Source organism: Heterocephalus glaber, unplaced genomic scaffold (assembly GCF_053883595.1).
Source record: "Heterocephalus glaber isolate CG9 unplaced genomic scaffold, H.glaber_assembly_v1.0 deba00001757, whole genome shotgun sequence".
Classification (NCBI taxonomy): domain Eukaryota; kingdom Metazoa; phylum Chordata; class Mammalia; order Rodentia; family Bathyergidae; genus Heterocephalus; species Heterocephalus glaber.
In genome coordinates, this window is record NW_028258454.1 from 3,956,870 (window position 1) to 3,974,855 (window position 17,986).

The window sequence follows — 17,986 nt, forward strand, 5'->3', positions numbered from 1 at the left end:
GTGTGATCTGATCCAGGTAGGTAGTAAATTTGGGGGCCACTGCCCTGAGGCAGTCTCAGAGATGACACAGTTTCCTCAGCTTTGCCCTCTACAGTAGCAGAGGCAGGAAAAGCTGTACACTACAAATTATGTGATGAAAAAAATCAAGCAACATTTAAAACAAGAAAGACTGAGTGGGGAGAGTGCAGAAATGACTAGAAATGTTACTTCCTGAATTCCTGTCCTAACACCTAAATGGGGTCAAGTTTCTCAGCAAAAATCAGACAGATGACAAAGATATACACATAGTTAATGTCCCCCACACTATGAATTCTGCATTTAACTAAAAGCAAACTTAAACTGAATTTACCAAATAAATTTAATATTCATTTTTATTTTTACATATTTTTACCGTTGAACTTTTTTTTCTGGTACCAGGGATCAAACTCAGGATCTTGCACTTTCAAAGAAGGCATGGCACCACTGAGCTAAATCCCCAGCCCTTGAACTTTTTAACTAATGCTGCTTCTAATCAACATGACTCATGGGGCAAAGGAGCATTGCCAAACAGTAGGGAGACTTTTATCCTAATCCCAAATCCGTCACTAACTCCACACGGAGGAGGGAGTCAATGAACCGCTCTGTTCACATCCTCATATATGCAATGGGGATTTGACTCTGTTACAGGGGAGAAGAGGTGTTCAGACTGAAACAGCAAAAGAAGACTCTTCCACATTCTGCAACCATTCCAAACACAAGACATGAAGCAGTCAGTCTATGACAACCTCCTACAAACATTCTCCCTCACCGGCTCCCCTCGGTCTCTCTACGGCTTGAATAATAACATTGTTCTATGAGTTTTAAGCATCACAGCATGAGACAGCATCTGGTGGGGAGGTGCACACAGGAAGGAAGAGACTTCGGTGATGTTTACTATTCATACTTTTTGATGTTTCATCAAAAAGCCATGCATTCTTTGACAACAGTCATAACACTGACAGAACCAAAAAGACAGTTGAGGAATTGAATGTAGAATCCAAGACTAAAAGAATAACCAAGAAACCAAGAAGAAAGATACGCCGAAACTCTCTTAGATGAGCAGCAAAGAATATAGTTCACATCACAGAAAACTGCAATTTCCCATGAAAACTGTAAAAAGACCAAGAGGTGGATGGAGGCAAGAAAAGAGGAAGGGAAGGAGAAAGAATCAAGGGTAAATACATGGTAAATTCTTCCCATAGCAAATACGCATAGCAGTACCAGTTAAAAAATAACCAAGCAGGTAGGGGAAAGGAAAGAAGGGAAAGGAAAAATTATGAGAAAAGGAAAAAATGGAAACAAAGTCTTTGTAAACAGGGAAGGGAGGACAGGAAATGGGAAAAAATAAGAACCAAGATATATCATGTAAAGGTACAAGTACCCAATGATAAATATAAATGTAAATGTGTTGTATACCTAAAATGTACCAATAAAAGAATCTAAGGAAAAAAAATAATCACCTAGCAACAAAAAGGAAAAGGCGAAAGAGAGAACTATAAGTAGACAATGGCTGGCTACATGGTGCTAAGCCCACCAAAACTCAAGAGGAACAGATCAAGAGCCATCACAGAGCCACCCATAGAGAACCAAAAAACCAAGACCATATTTTGAATCCACAATGAAGACATGACCAGAATACATTAAGAAATAAAGAAATAGTACCATGGTGTGCTCTTCTGTAAGCACAAAGCCTCTGAAGTCAGACAGACCTGGGTTGTAATACAGTTTCTGTGACCTGTTGGCAGTAACACTTAACAAACTACCTAAGTTTTTCCAAGACTCAATTTCTCCATCTATCAGAGTGGTCATGAGAATTGAGATCCTGTGTATTAAAGTTCAGGGGACTGTGTCTGCTGGGTAGATACTCACATGACTACCCTTGTTAGTAAAGTACATTTGAGAACATGGAAAATTCCAATCCTCTCCCTGGCTTCCAACTTTGAAGGGCCTGAGAAACAAATATAAACTCTAGGATCAAATATCAGTTGCTCAACTTGTCTTTAGCTAAGATGATTAATACCAATTATTTGGATTTTAAAATAGCAGCACTCTGAGAAGTTACATTGTCATGGGCTGGAACACACCTGATTGGCACACACAATCAGGCACACACCTGATTGGCTAGAACACCCAACATATGACACTAAGAACACAAATCTTTCCCAAAGATGTGTCCCAAGCCCAGATTCACCTGGCAGAAACCACAAGTCCTGAGGCACTCACCCCTACACAGTGTCCTCTGTTGCCCAAATCTCATCCCCTGCCAAGCCCTGTGGCTTTGTCCTTCCCAGTCTTAAAAACTGTCTCTTCCTCTGTAGCGCCACAGCACAATCCCTGGTCACCGCCCAGCTGGACCCCGGCCCGGACATCTCCCCAGGGCAGGCCGGCATCTCATCTCCTCTTGTGCCAAGCAGATACCCCAGTCAGACCCCATCTTACCCTCTCCCAGGCTACTCCTCAGGAGCCCTTTCTCCTCACATGACTCCCTACTGCTGGATGTGCTAACCTTGCTCTGCCTAAAAGGCTGGGGCTTTGCTAGCCTATGGGTTTTAATTCACTCAACTTCCCCCATGTACTCTTGACTCTCCTAGTTCTACAATGCTCATTGTGTCTTCTGTCTCTGAAAGATTTTTCTTGTAGACCCCTATTTCTGTTCCTTAGAGCTTAATTCAAGGTCCTTCCCCAAAACTCTCTTCTTAATGAGATCAGGGAGCTAGTTCTACCCTCAGACACATATTGCTCATTTTATGGCTCCTGAGGTGCACTGGCTGGAAGCAGCCCCTAACAAGCCAGTCCCCAGACACAGCCCTTACACAAGGCCAGTCCTGAGAGGGCCCCCTGCCTACAAAGGGCTGCACAAAGCAACTCCACACTTTATCCGACTCCCCTTGGACAATGGAGGGGAGGAACGGAAGAATAATGCAGTTACCACGGAAACATAAAAGCTGTTTATGTTTTGAAAATACAATTAAGAAATTCATTATAATGTAGCATGTTGTGTAGAGCAACAACAGATCTCTTAATGGGTTGATTACCAAGAAAGATATGTCCCTTGGAGTCTGAGTAGTTATCAGCACTGTTTCTGAGCACATCCATGTGTAATGTCCACAGGGACAAGGACAGTGAGGTACATCAGGAAGAGGAAATGCAGTGGGTTCTGTAAGTTCCCCAGGCATAAGTTTTCTTTTGCTCTTTTTAAAAAAATAATCATTATTCATTGTTAAGCCAAACCACACTCATGGCTTTCTCTTGCTTAAACAGTTGAAGCAATTCTTCTTTTGAACCTGATTCTCTCACTCTCTATTAAGCTAGGCCTGAGCTTGAGATTTGATTTAGTCAAGGTGTCCTTTTGGTATCTGAGTTGTGAACACAGACTCAAAGGCAATCATACCCATGTTTTGATTTCTTTCCAGGGCACATACAAAACTGTCCCAGACATATCCATACAAAGAACAGTTTGGCTCACATACAGAGCTCTTTAAAGATAATATTTCTAGACAAGCCTATCACCAAGGGAAGGATTTTCTGCTTTGTTTATTTTCAAAGTTAGGACAGAAAAAGTAAGCACAGCTAAAGATCTGTATGCATTTTCTCTTTCCTTAAAAAAAGGAATGTGTTACAGGAACTTTCTTTGGGAGACACAATAGAAGCCCATTCATAACTACTTGCTCAACTACAATTTGCAAACGCCCTCTCCAGTTCTTGCCAAGATTCCCTCTCCTGTGTTCTGACCTTCATAACACTTCCAGGTGGAGTCAGTTCTGCAACCCAGAGTTTTCAAAGAGAACTCTATCTCAAATTTTTTGCACAATTGTCCGCAGAAACTGAAGAACTGAATTTCTTAAAATACAGTCATTTGCATTATTCACATATATTTTACCTGGATTAGTAAGAAATCTACTCAATGATACTATTTTTTAAATTAAAGGAGTAATTTTTCTAAACAGTGAAATTTCTGACATCCAGGCTCTCTCAGAGCCCACATGAGTAGCAAGCACACTTGTCTGAGAACAGCCTCATTTCAGCAAAATTTCCAAAGCAATGAACCTAGAAATCTAGCTCCCAGGGATATCTGAAAAGAAAAACTAAAAGTTAATTTAGTATTACTGCAAATTACAGAAGAATGGAAAGCTTAGTTTAACACAGCTCAGGGCTGGGAGTGCAGCTCCAAGGGCCTAACATGCATGAAGTCCTGGGTTCAATCCCTAGCACCCCCAAAATGGAACAAAAACCTCACAAACAATCAAGGCAGCGATAATCTTATTACCATAACCATTCAGCTGAAGATATCATTAAATTTCTGGTTGGGGTTCCGACAGTAACAAAAAGGATTTTCCCACCAAAGCACCCTTTCTGGGGTCAATTTCAAAAGGATATGAAAGCATCATGTAGAAGGCAGCTTCCAGTGATTTCCCTTTTGAATTCTTACCCTTGCATAATCCCCTCTCCTTGAGCATAGCCCAGATTTAGTAACTTGATTCCAATGAATAAAATACAGCAAACATAATGCACATTCCTCCTGAGACTAGGTTATAAAATCACTCTGGCTTCCATCTTGCCCTCTCACTTGCTCACTCTGCTGGAAGCTGGCCACCATGCTGGGAGCTGCCCTAGGGAGAGACCCTATGGCAAACAACTGAGGAAAAACTCTTTCTCACAGCACCAAGGATCTAGGTCCACAGTCCAAAAGCTTGTCAAGAACTGGACTCTGCCAACACCACTGAGAAAGCTTAGAGGATGTGGCTCAGGTGGTCCCGAGCCTGTGGCAAGACTGGAAGGTGGTAGAACCTTTGAGAGGATCACCATCAGGCCTAGTGAAAGTTACATCATTAGGGTGCGCTCTTGAAGGAGATACTGGGGCCCCACCCACCTCTTCCTGTCTCTCTTTGCTTCCTGGCCACCGTGAAGTGAAGAGATCTTCCCTACCAGGCACTCCCTGTCATGACATTCTGTGCCACCACAGACCCAAAGCACTGAAATTTCTGAAACCATGAGCCAAAGTAAACACCTCCTCCTTTAAGTTGATGGCATTCATGGCAGTACTATGACATATACCCAGACTCCATAATTCTATGAAGCTGAAGCAATAATTTCAGACCAAAAGCCATCCTAATACACAGCCTACCTCTTTCTTCATTGATTCATTTGTTCAGCGATGTGTTTTCTAATTCACTATGGGTTTAATGAGGCATTGCCAATTTCCAGCTTCATAATACACTGGGTCACAAATAAAGGACTTGCATAATCTAACTGCAATATAGAATTTTCCAATAAGACATACTTAATTTTACAGTGAGTTTTACCTCTAGGTTGGCCAGCTTTCTAGAATCTTGTCTAAGAAATCTACTTCATATCTTATTCTTTACCCTCAACAGCCAAAACACACTGGGCACAGCAAATTGCCAACTATTTTTAACAACAAATGATAGTAATCCAGTGCTGAACATTTAGTTGTTCTTTCAAATATGCAACAGACACAATGCCATGAGATCTTCTAATAGGTGAATTTGACTTGCATTGGGGAGGCCAAAGAAAGATTCTCTGCAACAGTAAGCTATGATCTAAAGAAGAAATAATAGGTTTGAATAGCCATATAATTCACCTTTTAAAATACACAATTTAATGTTTTTTAGAGTTGTGCAACCATCACCACCATCATTTTTGTTAACTCACAAAGAAACCCCATACCCACAGCAGCTATCCATCCTCCTCCCCTCCACTAGCCTTACTAATCCACTTCACCTCAATAGATTTGCATGTTCTGGGCATTTCATATAATATGTGGCCTTTCTGTGATTGCCTTCTTTCATTTAGCATAGTAGTCTTGATGTTCGTCCTTGTGGGGGTATGTACTTCATCTTTTACAGCTGAATAACGTCCCTTTGGGTAGATGTATCATGTTTTGCTTATCTACTAATTCATTAGTGATAGATGTTTGGGTTGTCTCCACTTCTTACTCATATGAAGAATGCCTCCTTAAACATTTGTGTACAAGTTTTGTGAACACAGATTTTCGATGTTACTGAGAATATACTGCAAGTGAAATTGTTGGGTAATAAGGCAATTCTATGTTTAATTTTTTGAAGAGCTTCCAGACTATTTCTAAAGTAGCTGCAACATTTTACAATCCAAGCTGCAACATATGAGGGTTCCAATTTCTCCACATATTTAGCAATACTCATTATAATTCATCTTTTACATCATAGCTATCCTAGTGGGTATGAAATAATATCTTATTGTGGTTTTGATTTGTAGTTACCTAATGACTAATGATGTTGAGTAATATCATATGTTTATTGGTCATTTGTTTATCTTTGGAGAAATCTATTCAGAACTTTTGCTGAATTTAAAGTTAGGTTATTAATGTGAGTTGTAAGAATTTTTCAGATATCTTGGGTGTTGATCTTTTATCAGATATATGAATTGCCTTTTCACTTTCTTCTACCTTGTACAGTAATGCCTCAGTTCACGAACGCTTCCGTTTGCAACAATGAGGTTCGCAAACGAAAGCATCCAGCAAAATTTTGCTTCCATTGGCAAACTCGGCATTGGATGACAAACACGACCACATCCATCTTCCCCATGTAAACACAAACATGGCGATCTTTCCCCAAATCTTAAAACAAATTAAGGTCATAAACCAAGGCACAACTGTATCTTTTAACTCAAAAAAGGTTTTAAGCCAGGTATGGTGGCACACGGCTGTAATCCCAGCTACTTGGGAGGCTGAGGCAAGAGGATCGTAAATTTGAGGACAGTCTAGATAACTCAGCAAAGTCCTGTGTCAACACAGAATAAAACGGTCTGGAAGTATAGCTCAATGGTAGCATGCACAAGGCCCTGGGTTTGATAATTCAGTACCAAGAAAAAAGCAATTTTTATGATGTCCAATTTACTTATTTTTCTTTTGTCATTTTGTTTTGGGTATTGTATCTCAGAAATCACTGCCTACACCACATTCACAAAGATTTATTATGTTTTCTTCTAAGAGATTTATACTTGTACCTCTCACACTGAAGTTAATAGTCCATTTTAACCATTTTCCAGTGCAATTATTTAAATACAGGGTGACTGAAAATGGTATTTTTTCATTAATTTTTATAAGATAATGTAACAGGAAATATAAAAATGATAACTTTACCAAATTTATTCAATACAAGAATTGACTGGTTGGAATGACACCTGCCTGAGAGACACTCAGGATAGTCAGTATGTAAACAAATATGCTGCTCAAGTGACAGCAGGGGTAAACTGTTAAGTGCTTAAGATAACTTTTATGTACGGTGTCAAGTGCGGTACAAATTTATTTTTATCCCCATGGATAATGAGGGATCTTTCGTTGAAAAGACTATTTTTCTCCCATTGGATTGCCTCAGTTCCCCTGCTGAAAATCAATTAACCATAGTGTCAGATGCCATTTTTGGAGCCTCAACTCTCTTCCATTTATCTTCTGTACATGCTCCTGTCAACACCATCCTGTCTTGATTAGGGTGGCTTTGTGAGTGTTGAAATTAGGAAATATGAGCTGTCTAATTGTAGTCTTCCTTTTCAAGGCTATTTTGACTATTCTATATCCCCTGCATTTCCATAGGAATTTTTGGATTAGGTTCTAAATTTTGCTTTGAAAAAAATGCAGCTGGAATTCTGCTGGACTGCACTGAATCTGGAGAACAATTCAGAGAGCACTACTTTCTTAATACTGTCTTCCAATCCATGAAAATGGGGTGTCTTTCCATTTATTTAGCTGACTTTAAATTTTCAGCGATGTTTCACAGTTTTCAGTTTCAAGTCTTGTACTTCTTTTCATTGTAATCCTGAGCATTTTATTCTTTTTTTTTTTTTTTTTGAGAAAGGGTCTCACAAATGATTGTTTACAGTATTCCATTGCAATCCTTTTTATTTTTGTAATGTCAGTAGTTATAGCCACTTTGAATAAAGGAACTTTTAAATAGTCTATTATCCCCAAATCTTGAAAGTAATAAAACCAAAATTAAAGATATATTGGAATATTACAATTCTAAACTTTTGAAAATTCTGAGTTACAGGGTATATGAAGTAGATACTTTCCAATTCTCACTTCCAGAAAGAAAAAAAAGGGCACAAATCTAAAAGGAATACATTGCTGGTCAAAGTGTACCAAAGTCATTTCAACTGAAATCAGAAGCAATGAAGAGTTTCTGGATGAACACACACATTACAAGTGCACCATTTTGTAGAAACTCAACATGCTAAGCAACTATACTCATATGAATACAAACACATAGTGGATTATAAACCCCATATGACAAATCCTGAAGGCAATAAAACTGTGTTAAGAATCATGGGAAAAACCTTTTAATAATCTGAACAGAGAATAACTCGCTCCTTTACATACAATATTTCTTGAGTTCCAAACATGTGGTTTCTCTACACTGTGCTTTCTTAAAATCACAGTACACTATATATCTAGTAGTTGTCATATATTTTATGTACTCAGTGACCAAAAAAGTGTTTACATCTTAATAAATGATTCACAAATATACATGACATTTAATCTCTCCTTATAAATTATGAAAAGTCATCTTAGAGGGAAAACCTTCTATTTTCACAGTCTATTCTTTTAAAGAAACTGTTGCTAGGGAAGCCTTCTTCAAAGAACCTGGGGTCATTGTTAGGGTGACTTTCTAAAGTAAAATTCAAATACAGTACCAAATTTCAAAAATACTAGAAAAGATGGAAAGCTTTCAGGCCACACTTATACCGCCTTGACATACTGTAGACAGAACTGTGCTTCTCACCATACAGCTGCTTGACACTATAGTTGGCAGAATATTTTCACCTTCTTTTTTCTTCCTTCCTTCCACCTTTCCTTTCCTTCCCTTCCCTTCCCTTCCTGACTCTTTCTTTCCTCTCTCTCTCTGTCTCTCTCTCTCTCCCTCCCTCCCTCTCTTAGGATGGAACTCATGACCTCACACACACTGGGCACTCACTCTACTGCTGACCTGCATCTCCAGCCAGTTACTTTATTTTGAGACAGGGTCTCACTACGTTGCCCACTCCGGCCTCAAACTTGCAATCCTCCTGCCCCTCTTCCCGAGCAGCTAGAGTCACAAGCACACACCACCATGCCAGCTCATGCTTCTGCCTTCTTTAGCTGCTATTTCGGAAAGGTCCACGAAGCCAGTAGAGCAGGTGGTGGTATTGTCTTTATCATTCCACTTACGGAGGTGGCAAGCCTGGACTTCCCCATGGGTCCAGTGACCGGTCCAAGGTCACCACACAGCTCATAAGTGGTGGTGGAGCTGAGAATAAGAAATCTGGTCTACCAACTCCTGATCATATACCTGCCCCCTACATGATATGCTTTCTCACTTTGAAAGAAAGAATAAAAAAGAAAGAGAGAGAGGGAGGGAGAGACAGAGAGGGAGAGAGAGAGGGAGGGACAGAGAGAGGCAGAGAGGGAGGAAGGGAGGAAGGGAGGAAGGAAGGAAGGAAGGAAGGAAGGAAAGAAGGAAGGGAGGGAGGGAGGGAGGGAGGGAAGGAAGGAAAAGCCAAAAGCTTTGATGTGAAGTGTATGGAAAAGGAAGTTTCCACTAACTCTCAAACTTTTTCATTCACAGTACAATTCTCTTGAACGTCTATGAATCACTCTCTTTATCAAAATTTTTCCAATAACTTAACTAAAGGCATGTTTTCAACAATCTTAGACTGCTAGGGAATCTTTAGCATCCTGCAACTTAACTGTAGGCTTCGCAGATATTTAAACAACCTTTAAACCTTGGTCACTTGGGCCAAGAATTTAGCTCAGTGGTTCCGCAGCCTGCCTCCCAAGCGCAAGGTCCTGAGTTCGATCCCCAGTACCAAAAAAAAAAAAGACTTGGTCACTAGAGCTTATAGGAAGTTACAATTCTGAGAATAGTAAACAACACTGAAAAACCCCCTGTAAACAATTTTGATGCCAAATTAGGGCATGTATCACTGAGTAGTGCTCTACAAAATATTTATTAAAATCCTGGTAATTCTAACTCTGGAGATAGTCATTTATCAGTGATCAGAGATAATTAACACCAATGACCATTTAATTGTTTATTTTCTGTGTGGATAAGAAGACTGGAATGTATCATTTGCCCATGAAATGATATGGTTGCTCCCACACAGAGCCCCTTTTCATTTGAAGCACTGACTCAAACTGTAACACACCTGGATAATGTATTTATCCAGCCAGGGACAAAGTTCTCTGGAGTCCCTTGATAAAATATTTGCACTTAGGATTCTTTATCTTTACTTTCTCCTTGAAGAACCCAACACTGACTTAATCAGAAGAGTCTGAAAGAGTCAATGCGATTTTAGAGACAAAATACCCTAAGTGGCCACACACCCACAGGTTAAGGAGGAGACTGCTGTCATAAACCTACACTCAGCTTAGTGACCCATGGACTTCAGCCCGATCTGCTATTGTCCTACAGGGCATTTATCATCATTGCAGCAAGGGTGAGCAGCAGACCTGAGGAGGCTTTTGGGGCAAAGGAACCTCACTTCAGTCATGGCTGCTTCCCTATATGCAAGCAAGTAAGACGAAGAGTTTGACACAATCTGGAATTTGCTCAGCAGTTTCCTGGGAGACTCTGGGAAATGAACACTTCCTCCCTTGTGCCTTGACCTTGACTGTGATGGCAATTTTTTCTCAAATTTGCCTGGCCATTTGCAAGCAATGGTTCTTCTCTTTTCTCATAAGCCTGCTACCAACAAGAGTACAAATGAGTTATTAGAAGTAGAGCCACATCGGTGTGGGCAAGTGCAGTTGCACCCAGCTCGGGTGAGGATGGAGTGAAGTGTGGAGGGGTCACCCCATGCCCACTCACCTGGCATGGGAACTTCCAAATTAAAATCACTCACTGCAGGCCAAGAGTCTCTCCCTGGCCACCCTCAATGCTGACAACTCTTTAGAACTGCTGGTCCATTGGAGTCCCTTCTGCCCACCCAACCCACACCCTTACCCCTGAGATTAGCTCTGAGAGGTGGTCACTGAGTCTGATCTTACCTCTTGGCTTCCTCCAGGTGGCACAGATACTCATAAGCGATGTTCTGCCGTCTCCTCTCATCCATCTCCTCTGCAGAAAGCCTTTCATCATCCACAATAGCTAGAAACAGAGGACACAACACATTATTACAGGGCAGTGTCATCCAATAAACACCAAGACTGAGACACCGAGCAGAAAGAGCTCAGGTGGGAGGTGTAGCTCAGTGGTACAGTGCATGTTTCACTACAGGAGGCTCTGGTTTCCATCCCCAGCACCACAAGAAAAAAAACAGAAGAAAAGTTAAACTCATATGAGCTTCAACACTGAACATTCAGAAACAGGGGTACTGAAACACCGAGTGTAGAAAGATATTTGCCTTTGCATTACAGTATTTCTAACAACAACAACCAAAAAAAGCAAGACTGGAGAAAGGGTTGAAATTACAAAATGACAGAGAGCAGTGACTAGGTTTCACAGAGGTAATGCCAGAGGATCTCAGCAGTATCAAACCTGCTAGAGCCCAGTCTACTGGTGACAACTGTTCTTACCAGGACCACAGACCTGTTGAGCGGCTGAGCTCAGAAGCACACAAACTCTGGGATGTGCAAAAACCCACAAGTACCTATGTTTTCCCAATGAGGAGCTCAATTCCTCTCATCCAAGCCAAGAGACTGACCAAGCCCACTGTAGAGCTGCCAAAGTGTCTAGGACTTACCCATTCACAAGGCTAATCTTTCTGCTCAATGAGTGTCCATGAGACAAACGCAATGGAGACAGGACATGGGTTGAGCTGTCACACCTGCACCCCTTACTCCTGTACAAGCCTGGTCTGTAAACTTCAACACTTGAGCCTTGCTCTTCTGTGGAGAGCGCAGCTCCCATTTCCTGACTGTACTTTCTCTGCTCTCAACCGCCATAGCATCCAGCTGTCCCTCAGCCAGCTCTGCTCTGCTTATTCACACAACAGTTCTTTCTCATAAAAAGACCCCTTTTCCACCTCAGTTCTGAACTTTAATTCCAACAGTTATAAAACCAGTTTTGTTTCTAGTTTGTTAGATCAGATCACTCATCTAATGAAGATGGGGTGGGGTGGGGGGCAGGGGAGGACAGTCAATGCTTGCTTTTGTGTTTCCCAGTTGCCAGATCCAGCCAGGCACTATCACAAGTGGGACCCTGTACCAAGCAGAAGAGGTAAGGACAAGAGGTTACCCATCCATCTCCAGGAAAGCCACACTAAGTGCCCTGCTGGTGAGAAGCCAACAACAGCACGCACCATGGAGGACAAAAGGAACGAAGGGAACATTTTGAACTCTTACAGAAGTAAGTGCAATGCTAAATGCTCAAGAGCTAAAACCAACTCTGAACTCTCAGAGAACTCAAACGAGAGGGTACAGTGAACTCACAGCTATATAAAATACGGCAGAATGCCATCCACACAGAAACACAGCCTGGATTCTTCCTTAGTAAGTACTGTCTTTTTTTTTTTTAATTAAATTCTTTTATTGGTACATTGTAGGTATACAACACAATTACATTTCTCATTGGGAATTGGACCTTTACATAATGCATCTTGGTTCTTATTTTTTCCCCATTCCTAGCCCTCCCTTCACGCCCTCCACCCTTCCCTATTTACAAAGACTTTATTTCCATTTTTTCCATTTCTCATCATTTTTTCTTTTCCTTCCTTCCTTTCCCCTGCCCCTCCCACTACCCCTACCCCTTTGGACCTTTTCTTCCTATTTTGCATTATCGATTATTCATTCTAATCATTGGGACATTTTAGGTATACAATATAATGACATTAATCATTGGAAATTTGCACCTTTACATAGTCTCTCTTGGTTCTTATTTTTCACCCTTGCCCAGCCCTCCCTTCAACCCCTCCAGTCCTCCCTATTTACAAAGATTTTGTTCCTATTTTTCCATTTTCTCATATTAATGCCATTCCCTTCTATCCTTTCCCCTAGCCCTCCCACTTCCTTCCCCTTTGCCCCTTTTCTTCCTATTTCACATTACCCATTATACATTTAGTCCTTATTTACACTTTCAGTTTCTCACACCACACAGAAACACAGCCTGGATTCTTCCTTAGTAAGTACTGTCTTTATTTCAAGACCTCAGGCAGTGCGTCTACTGTGTGTTTCTCATTTGGGCCTCCTGACTCTCTGAGGCAAGTTTCTGCCCAACTTTCCAGTCAGACACACAGGCCGAGCGGCCATTTACCTGGCAAAGAGCAGAAACACTGAGGCCAGGAACATTTGAACAGAGTGGAGTAGAGTGTAGGAGGATCTGGACAATGTCTCTGTATGTGGGTGAGGAGGAAAGGGAAGTGGCAAGGAGGAGGTGGGAGCCTACAGGAGCGGGTGTGGAAGCTGCTCTGTGACAGAAGCAGTACCCATAGGAGCGGGGGGGGGGGCTCCACCCTACTCCCCATCTGTGTTCCCATTGCCTTCCTACCACTCCCAGTTTCCCACTGTAACTCCATTCCTTCAACAGGGGACTCTGGTCCAGACCAATGATGCCACTAAAGGAAAACACAGATTTATATTTGTCAAAAGCATCTTCCTTTTCTTTAAAAAAACTCAACTGGATCTAAACTTTAAGAGAGTCATCTCATTTCCACGACCTGAAGAAGCTCCCAGACAATCTCCTCCTGACCTCCACGGGAGAGTCCAGGCGCTCCGCATCTCTCTTCCCAACTCTGTGACAGGGGTCTGTGCTCAGGCCTCTCCCCACATCCACCACTGCCACCAGACACATCTTTCTAACACATGATCCTACTGCTGCTGCCATTCTCTCACTCCACACCAGCAGTTCTTTGAAGAAAGGACTCTATTTTGATTCAACTTCACATTTCCCTCATACCTGTTGTGGCTCCTTAACATAGATAGATAGCACTCAAATGTTGGGGGGAAAATTACCTACTAGTGATCCTTTCAAAATGAGCTAACCATTACCCCACAACACATGTACTTTAAATCAAACTATGATTTTCTTATCCAATCTTTTCTTAAAAGATACCCAGCATACTATGTTAGCTTTCTGTTACTATAACAAGACACCTAAGATCAACTTATAAGGGGGAAAAGTTTATCACAGCTCACAATTTCACAGGTTTCAGTCCATGGTCACCTGGCCCTGCTGCTTTGGGCCTATGGCGGCACACAATATCACAGTGGAGTCATATGACAGAGGAAGCCTGGTCACCCCATGGCAGGCAAGAAACAGAGAGACAGAGGGGCCTGGGTCTCAGTACCCCAGCTCAACCTGTCCTACTCAAAATGCCCTCTCTCATAGTCCTCTTATACTTGAATAGCAAATGCCTAGTAGACACATCTGTCAGGGTATTCCAGCATTCTTCCATGAAAAAGCTGCATGGCCTACAAAAATAACTGGTAAACAAATAATCTCTTACCAGAAGAGGCAAACACAAGGACCCCAAAATATCTATGTGGAGCAATTTTAGTTGCCTATTTATACTGAATAAAAGAGGCTGTGGTCATCAATGGAGTTGACTCAGGACTACCACACAGACTTCACTCAACTAATATTTAGTTCCGAGGTTCTGCATGGCAGGTATGAGTCAAAACACCAGGGAGAGGGCAGTGAACTGAACAAACACTCTTCCCCCTTCCAGGCTCCATGGACCCAGCTCTTCTTTCCCTTCTGACCCTCCACACCTGGCCGTGGTCCTTCCCCCTTCAGACTGCAGCCTCACCCGCCTTCCTTCCATGGTGAGGACACCTTCCAGACCTATAGTCAAGGTGCAAGCCAAGGTTATGAGTTTGAGAAAGTCTTAGCAAGAGCAGGTGCTTCTGGGCCTCAGAGGTGCCTGCAAATATTGCTGCATTACTCAACATTTACTACGTAATGACCTCTGATAAAAGCCTTGGTGTGGATAACAGCCCTGCCATTTCAAGAGCCATCAAGGAACTAATAATTCATCTGAGACATGGCTTTACTGCCTATGAAGTACTTTTCCATATGTTATTGTGTGGTTCCCATAATCACCCTGAAAGATAGGCATTAGCTTTTTCTTACAAATGAGGAAGCCAAGGTCAAGCAAGGGAAAGGGACCACCACCCACCGTGACTCTATCACAGCCCAGTGCTATACTGGTCCAAACCAACGCTCACCACCAAACTCAAGGAATGGGTGATTCAAGTGGCTCCAGGATTCCTTTATTTTACAACAACTCAGTTAATTGTGATTTCCTCTAAATTTCATCTGTATTTGCTGCCTCGAATGCTAAGACGCATGAGGACATGGTGAAGAACAGCTTTCTGTAGTATTAGCAATTCACAAAATGCCATTCACACAATCAGCTGAATTTTCCAAAAGACAGTATTTTAAAACAATTACAGTCTATGGAAATCTCATGATAGGGCATACTCAGAGGCTTAAGGAGCAGAATAAAAATGAGTTGGTAGAGAAGTTTTGAAACAGAAACTCAGGTTAAGATGGAAAGAAATGTGTGTTCATTTCCCAAAGAACAACCACAAAATCCAACCAAAATGGCCCAAGTGGGCCAGGGATTTAGCTCAGTGTTTTTGCCACCTGCTGTGCAGGCGCAAGGACTCCAGTTCGATCCCTGGTACCAAAAACAAAACAAAACAAAAAAAATGGCCCAAGACCCGCGTCTTCGGATGATAAGGCATTGACATGGTCACATTTCACCTCTGCTATGTGCTACCTTCATACACTGACACTGAGGCCACCATATCCTGTGTGATGAATTCGTTCACTGGTTCACAAATATTTGAGTGGCTCCTTCGTGCCAGTTCACTCTAGGGGCTGGGCACAAGGGACAAGTGTGACTCATAAAGTCTCTCAGAGTCTTTATCATAGCTTAACAATTGAAAAGTTTGCAGAATTATAAAAGGTTTGTATTGAGGGGATATATCAGAGGGAAGGTTGGCAAGGGTCACCAAAACCAGGACTGGGAATCTGGTTTTATAAAATATTATTCCTTTTTAAGGAAAAGGAGAAGACTAGAAATAGGATAAGAATTATAAATTCAGAGAAATACACCCACAGTTTAGTATTTCAAATACACATTATTCGGTGTGACTCAAAATTTCTACAAGGAATCCTGAATATCCTCCAGTAAAGAATTCACTCTGGTTGTCGAATGAGCCCTCTTGGGGAGCCAAAAACTGCTTAGCCTGGAAAACATCTAAGGGGCTACATACTGTTTTCTGAGCTTGAGGAACAATTACCAGAGACAACATTTGTACTCTAAGGAAGGCACCAGAAGGAAGAGAACTGATTCCAAGATACCAAAACCTGGGCAGAGGTAGGGGAATGGGATAGAAAGATGACAGAACTAAAGCCAAAGATTTTAATAAACTCAATCTGTGAGATGGTGGTGGTAAAATGAATCACAAGAAGTGTGGGAAATACAAGCTCTGCTTTTGTTGCACCCCTATGTGAAGTACAGTGCTGCAGAAGTGGCAAAAGCGCTTATTTTTTAAAAATACAAAAATATTTGTATAATGTAACTTTATGCTTCCAGACAAGAATGTATGTTAATAGCAAGAAATGAACTTACTGAGAAGTGATATATGGTGAAGTTGTTTTTTAAAAAAACTACATTAAGGAAAATAAATGTGAACCTTGTTGCAAGGTATAAAGTGAAAGCCAGAGGAGATCCCACAGAAATCTATTGCTGAATAATCACATTTCCCTTTAGCAAAAACGTTTGGAAGTGCCATGCAATGGTGTCTGTTTGTATTTTGCTCTTTGATTAAAAGAAAGACCTCCAGCAATAAAAACTGGGTCACTCTGTTGCCCTTTGTGCAGATTACTCGCTTGTATTCAACTGTGCTAGTTCTCTGGAATTTTCCTATTCTTTAGCATAATTGTAATGATTGAAAGATATTTTGGAGAGAATGGGTCAGGTGCTTTGCCTCCATACTCTTTTGAAGTGCCTTCATATGAACAATGTAACAGTTCTGTAAAAAAGGAAGCCCATTCCACTTTAGGAGCATGCTTTGTTTTAAGCCACAAAGACACAGATGTACTTTTGTCACATTCTGCTGGCCAGAATTTTCAAGAAGGATCAGAACAAAAAAACTGGCTAGAAAGAAAATTATTTTGATCAAATATCATGTTCTTTTATTTATGAAATTGTTGCTTATTCCTTCCATGCAGTCCTTATTTGTCTTTAAGTGTGTACCCCCAGGCATGCTTATTTATTTTTATTGTCTCAAGGTAACATTTAAAATATATATTAAATGAATCACATTTTTTCATTATTACATTTACAAGGATTTAATTGTACTTTGTAACTTATTTTTCTTACTAGCCAAATGTTCAGTGCATTGTTTTTGATGATTTAGGCACTCATACGAACACCATAAATTAGGACATTGTTTATCATTGTTGCTCTGAATCCTATGAGTGATCTTTTCTTCATTTTCAAGACCTACACTCACCCTAGAAAACATTCGCTGTATAATTTGGTCAATCGTTTCCATTCTGTGTCTTTCTATACTAGCACAGTGTCTTAAACTACAGAAGTTACATACTGAGTTTTTGTTTTTGTTTGTTTTGAGCAAGCTAAATGGATGTTTTGGGCATCATAATGTGAAACCACTTCCTTCTTTTTTTTTTTTAAATTTAATTTTTGTTTTGAAAGCACTTCTTTCTTTACAGTATTTGACCAAATTTGTGTGTCTCTGATATTTGTAAATACACGCAATATCTGTATTACTTATCATAAGCCTATTTAGTTTTTTTCTCAATAGGATTTTTTTTTTTTTTTTTTGTACTGGGGATTGAACTCGGGTCCTTGTGCTTGTGAGGCAAGCAGTAGAACTACTGAACTAAATTCCTGGCCCTTAGTCTCAATAGGATTTTTCTGACTGTACATTGTTTATAAGATCTGAACTCCTTATACTTAAGAAGGTGTGTATATTAATCCAATTATGGACTTAAATATGTTAAAATATAAATACCCTTATTTG

General features: G+C 40.8%; 1 protein-coding gene across 4 annotated transcripts in view; it reads right to left on the reverse strand.

The window, feature by feature from the left end:
- Positions 1-17,986, reverse strand: part of Iqgap2 (IQ motif containing GTPase activating protein 2) — a 284,128-nt gene that overhangs the window by 223,352 nt on the left and 42,790 nt on the right. For all 4 annotated transcript variants that reach the window (XM_004870168.4, XM_021248556.2, XM_087201158.1 and 1 more), the window contains one exon: positions 11,039-11,138. In XM_004870168.4, the coding sequence (XP_004870225.1) occupies positions 11,039-11,138 (100 nt within the window). The remainder of the gene's footprint in view (positions 1-11,038; positions 11,139-17,986) is intronic.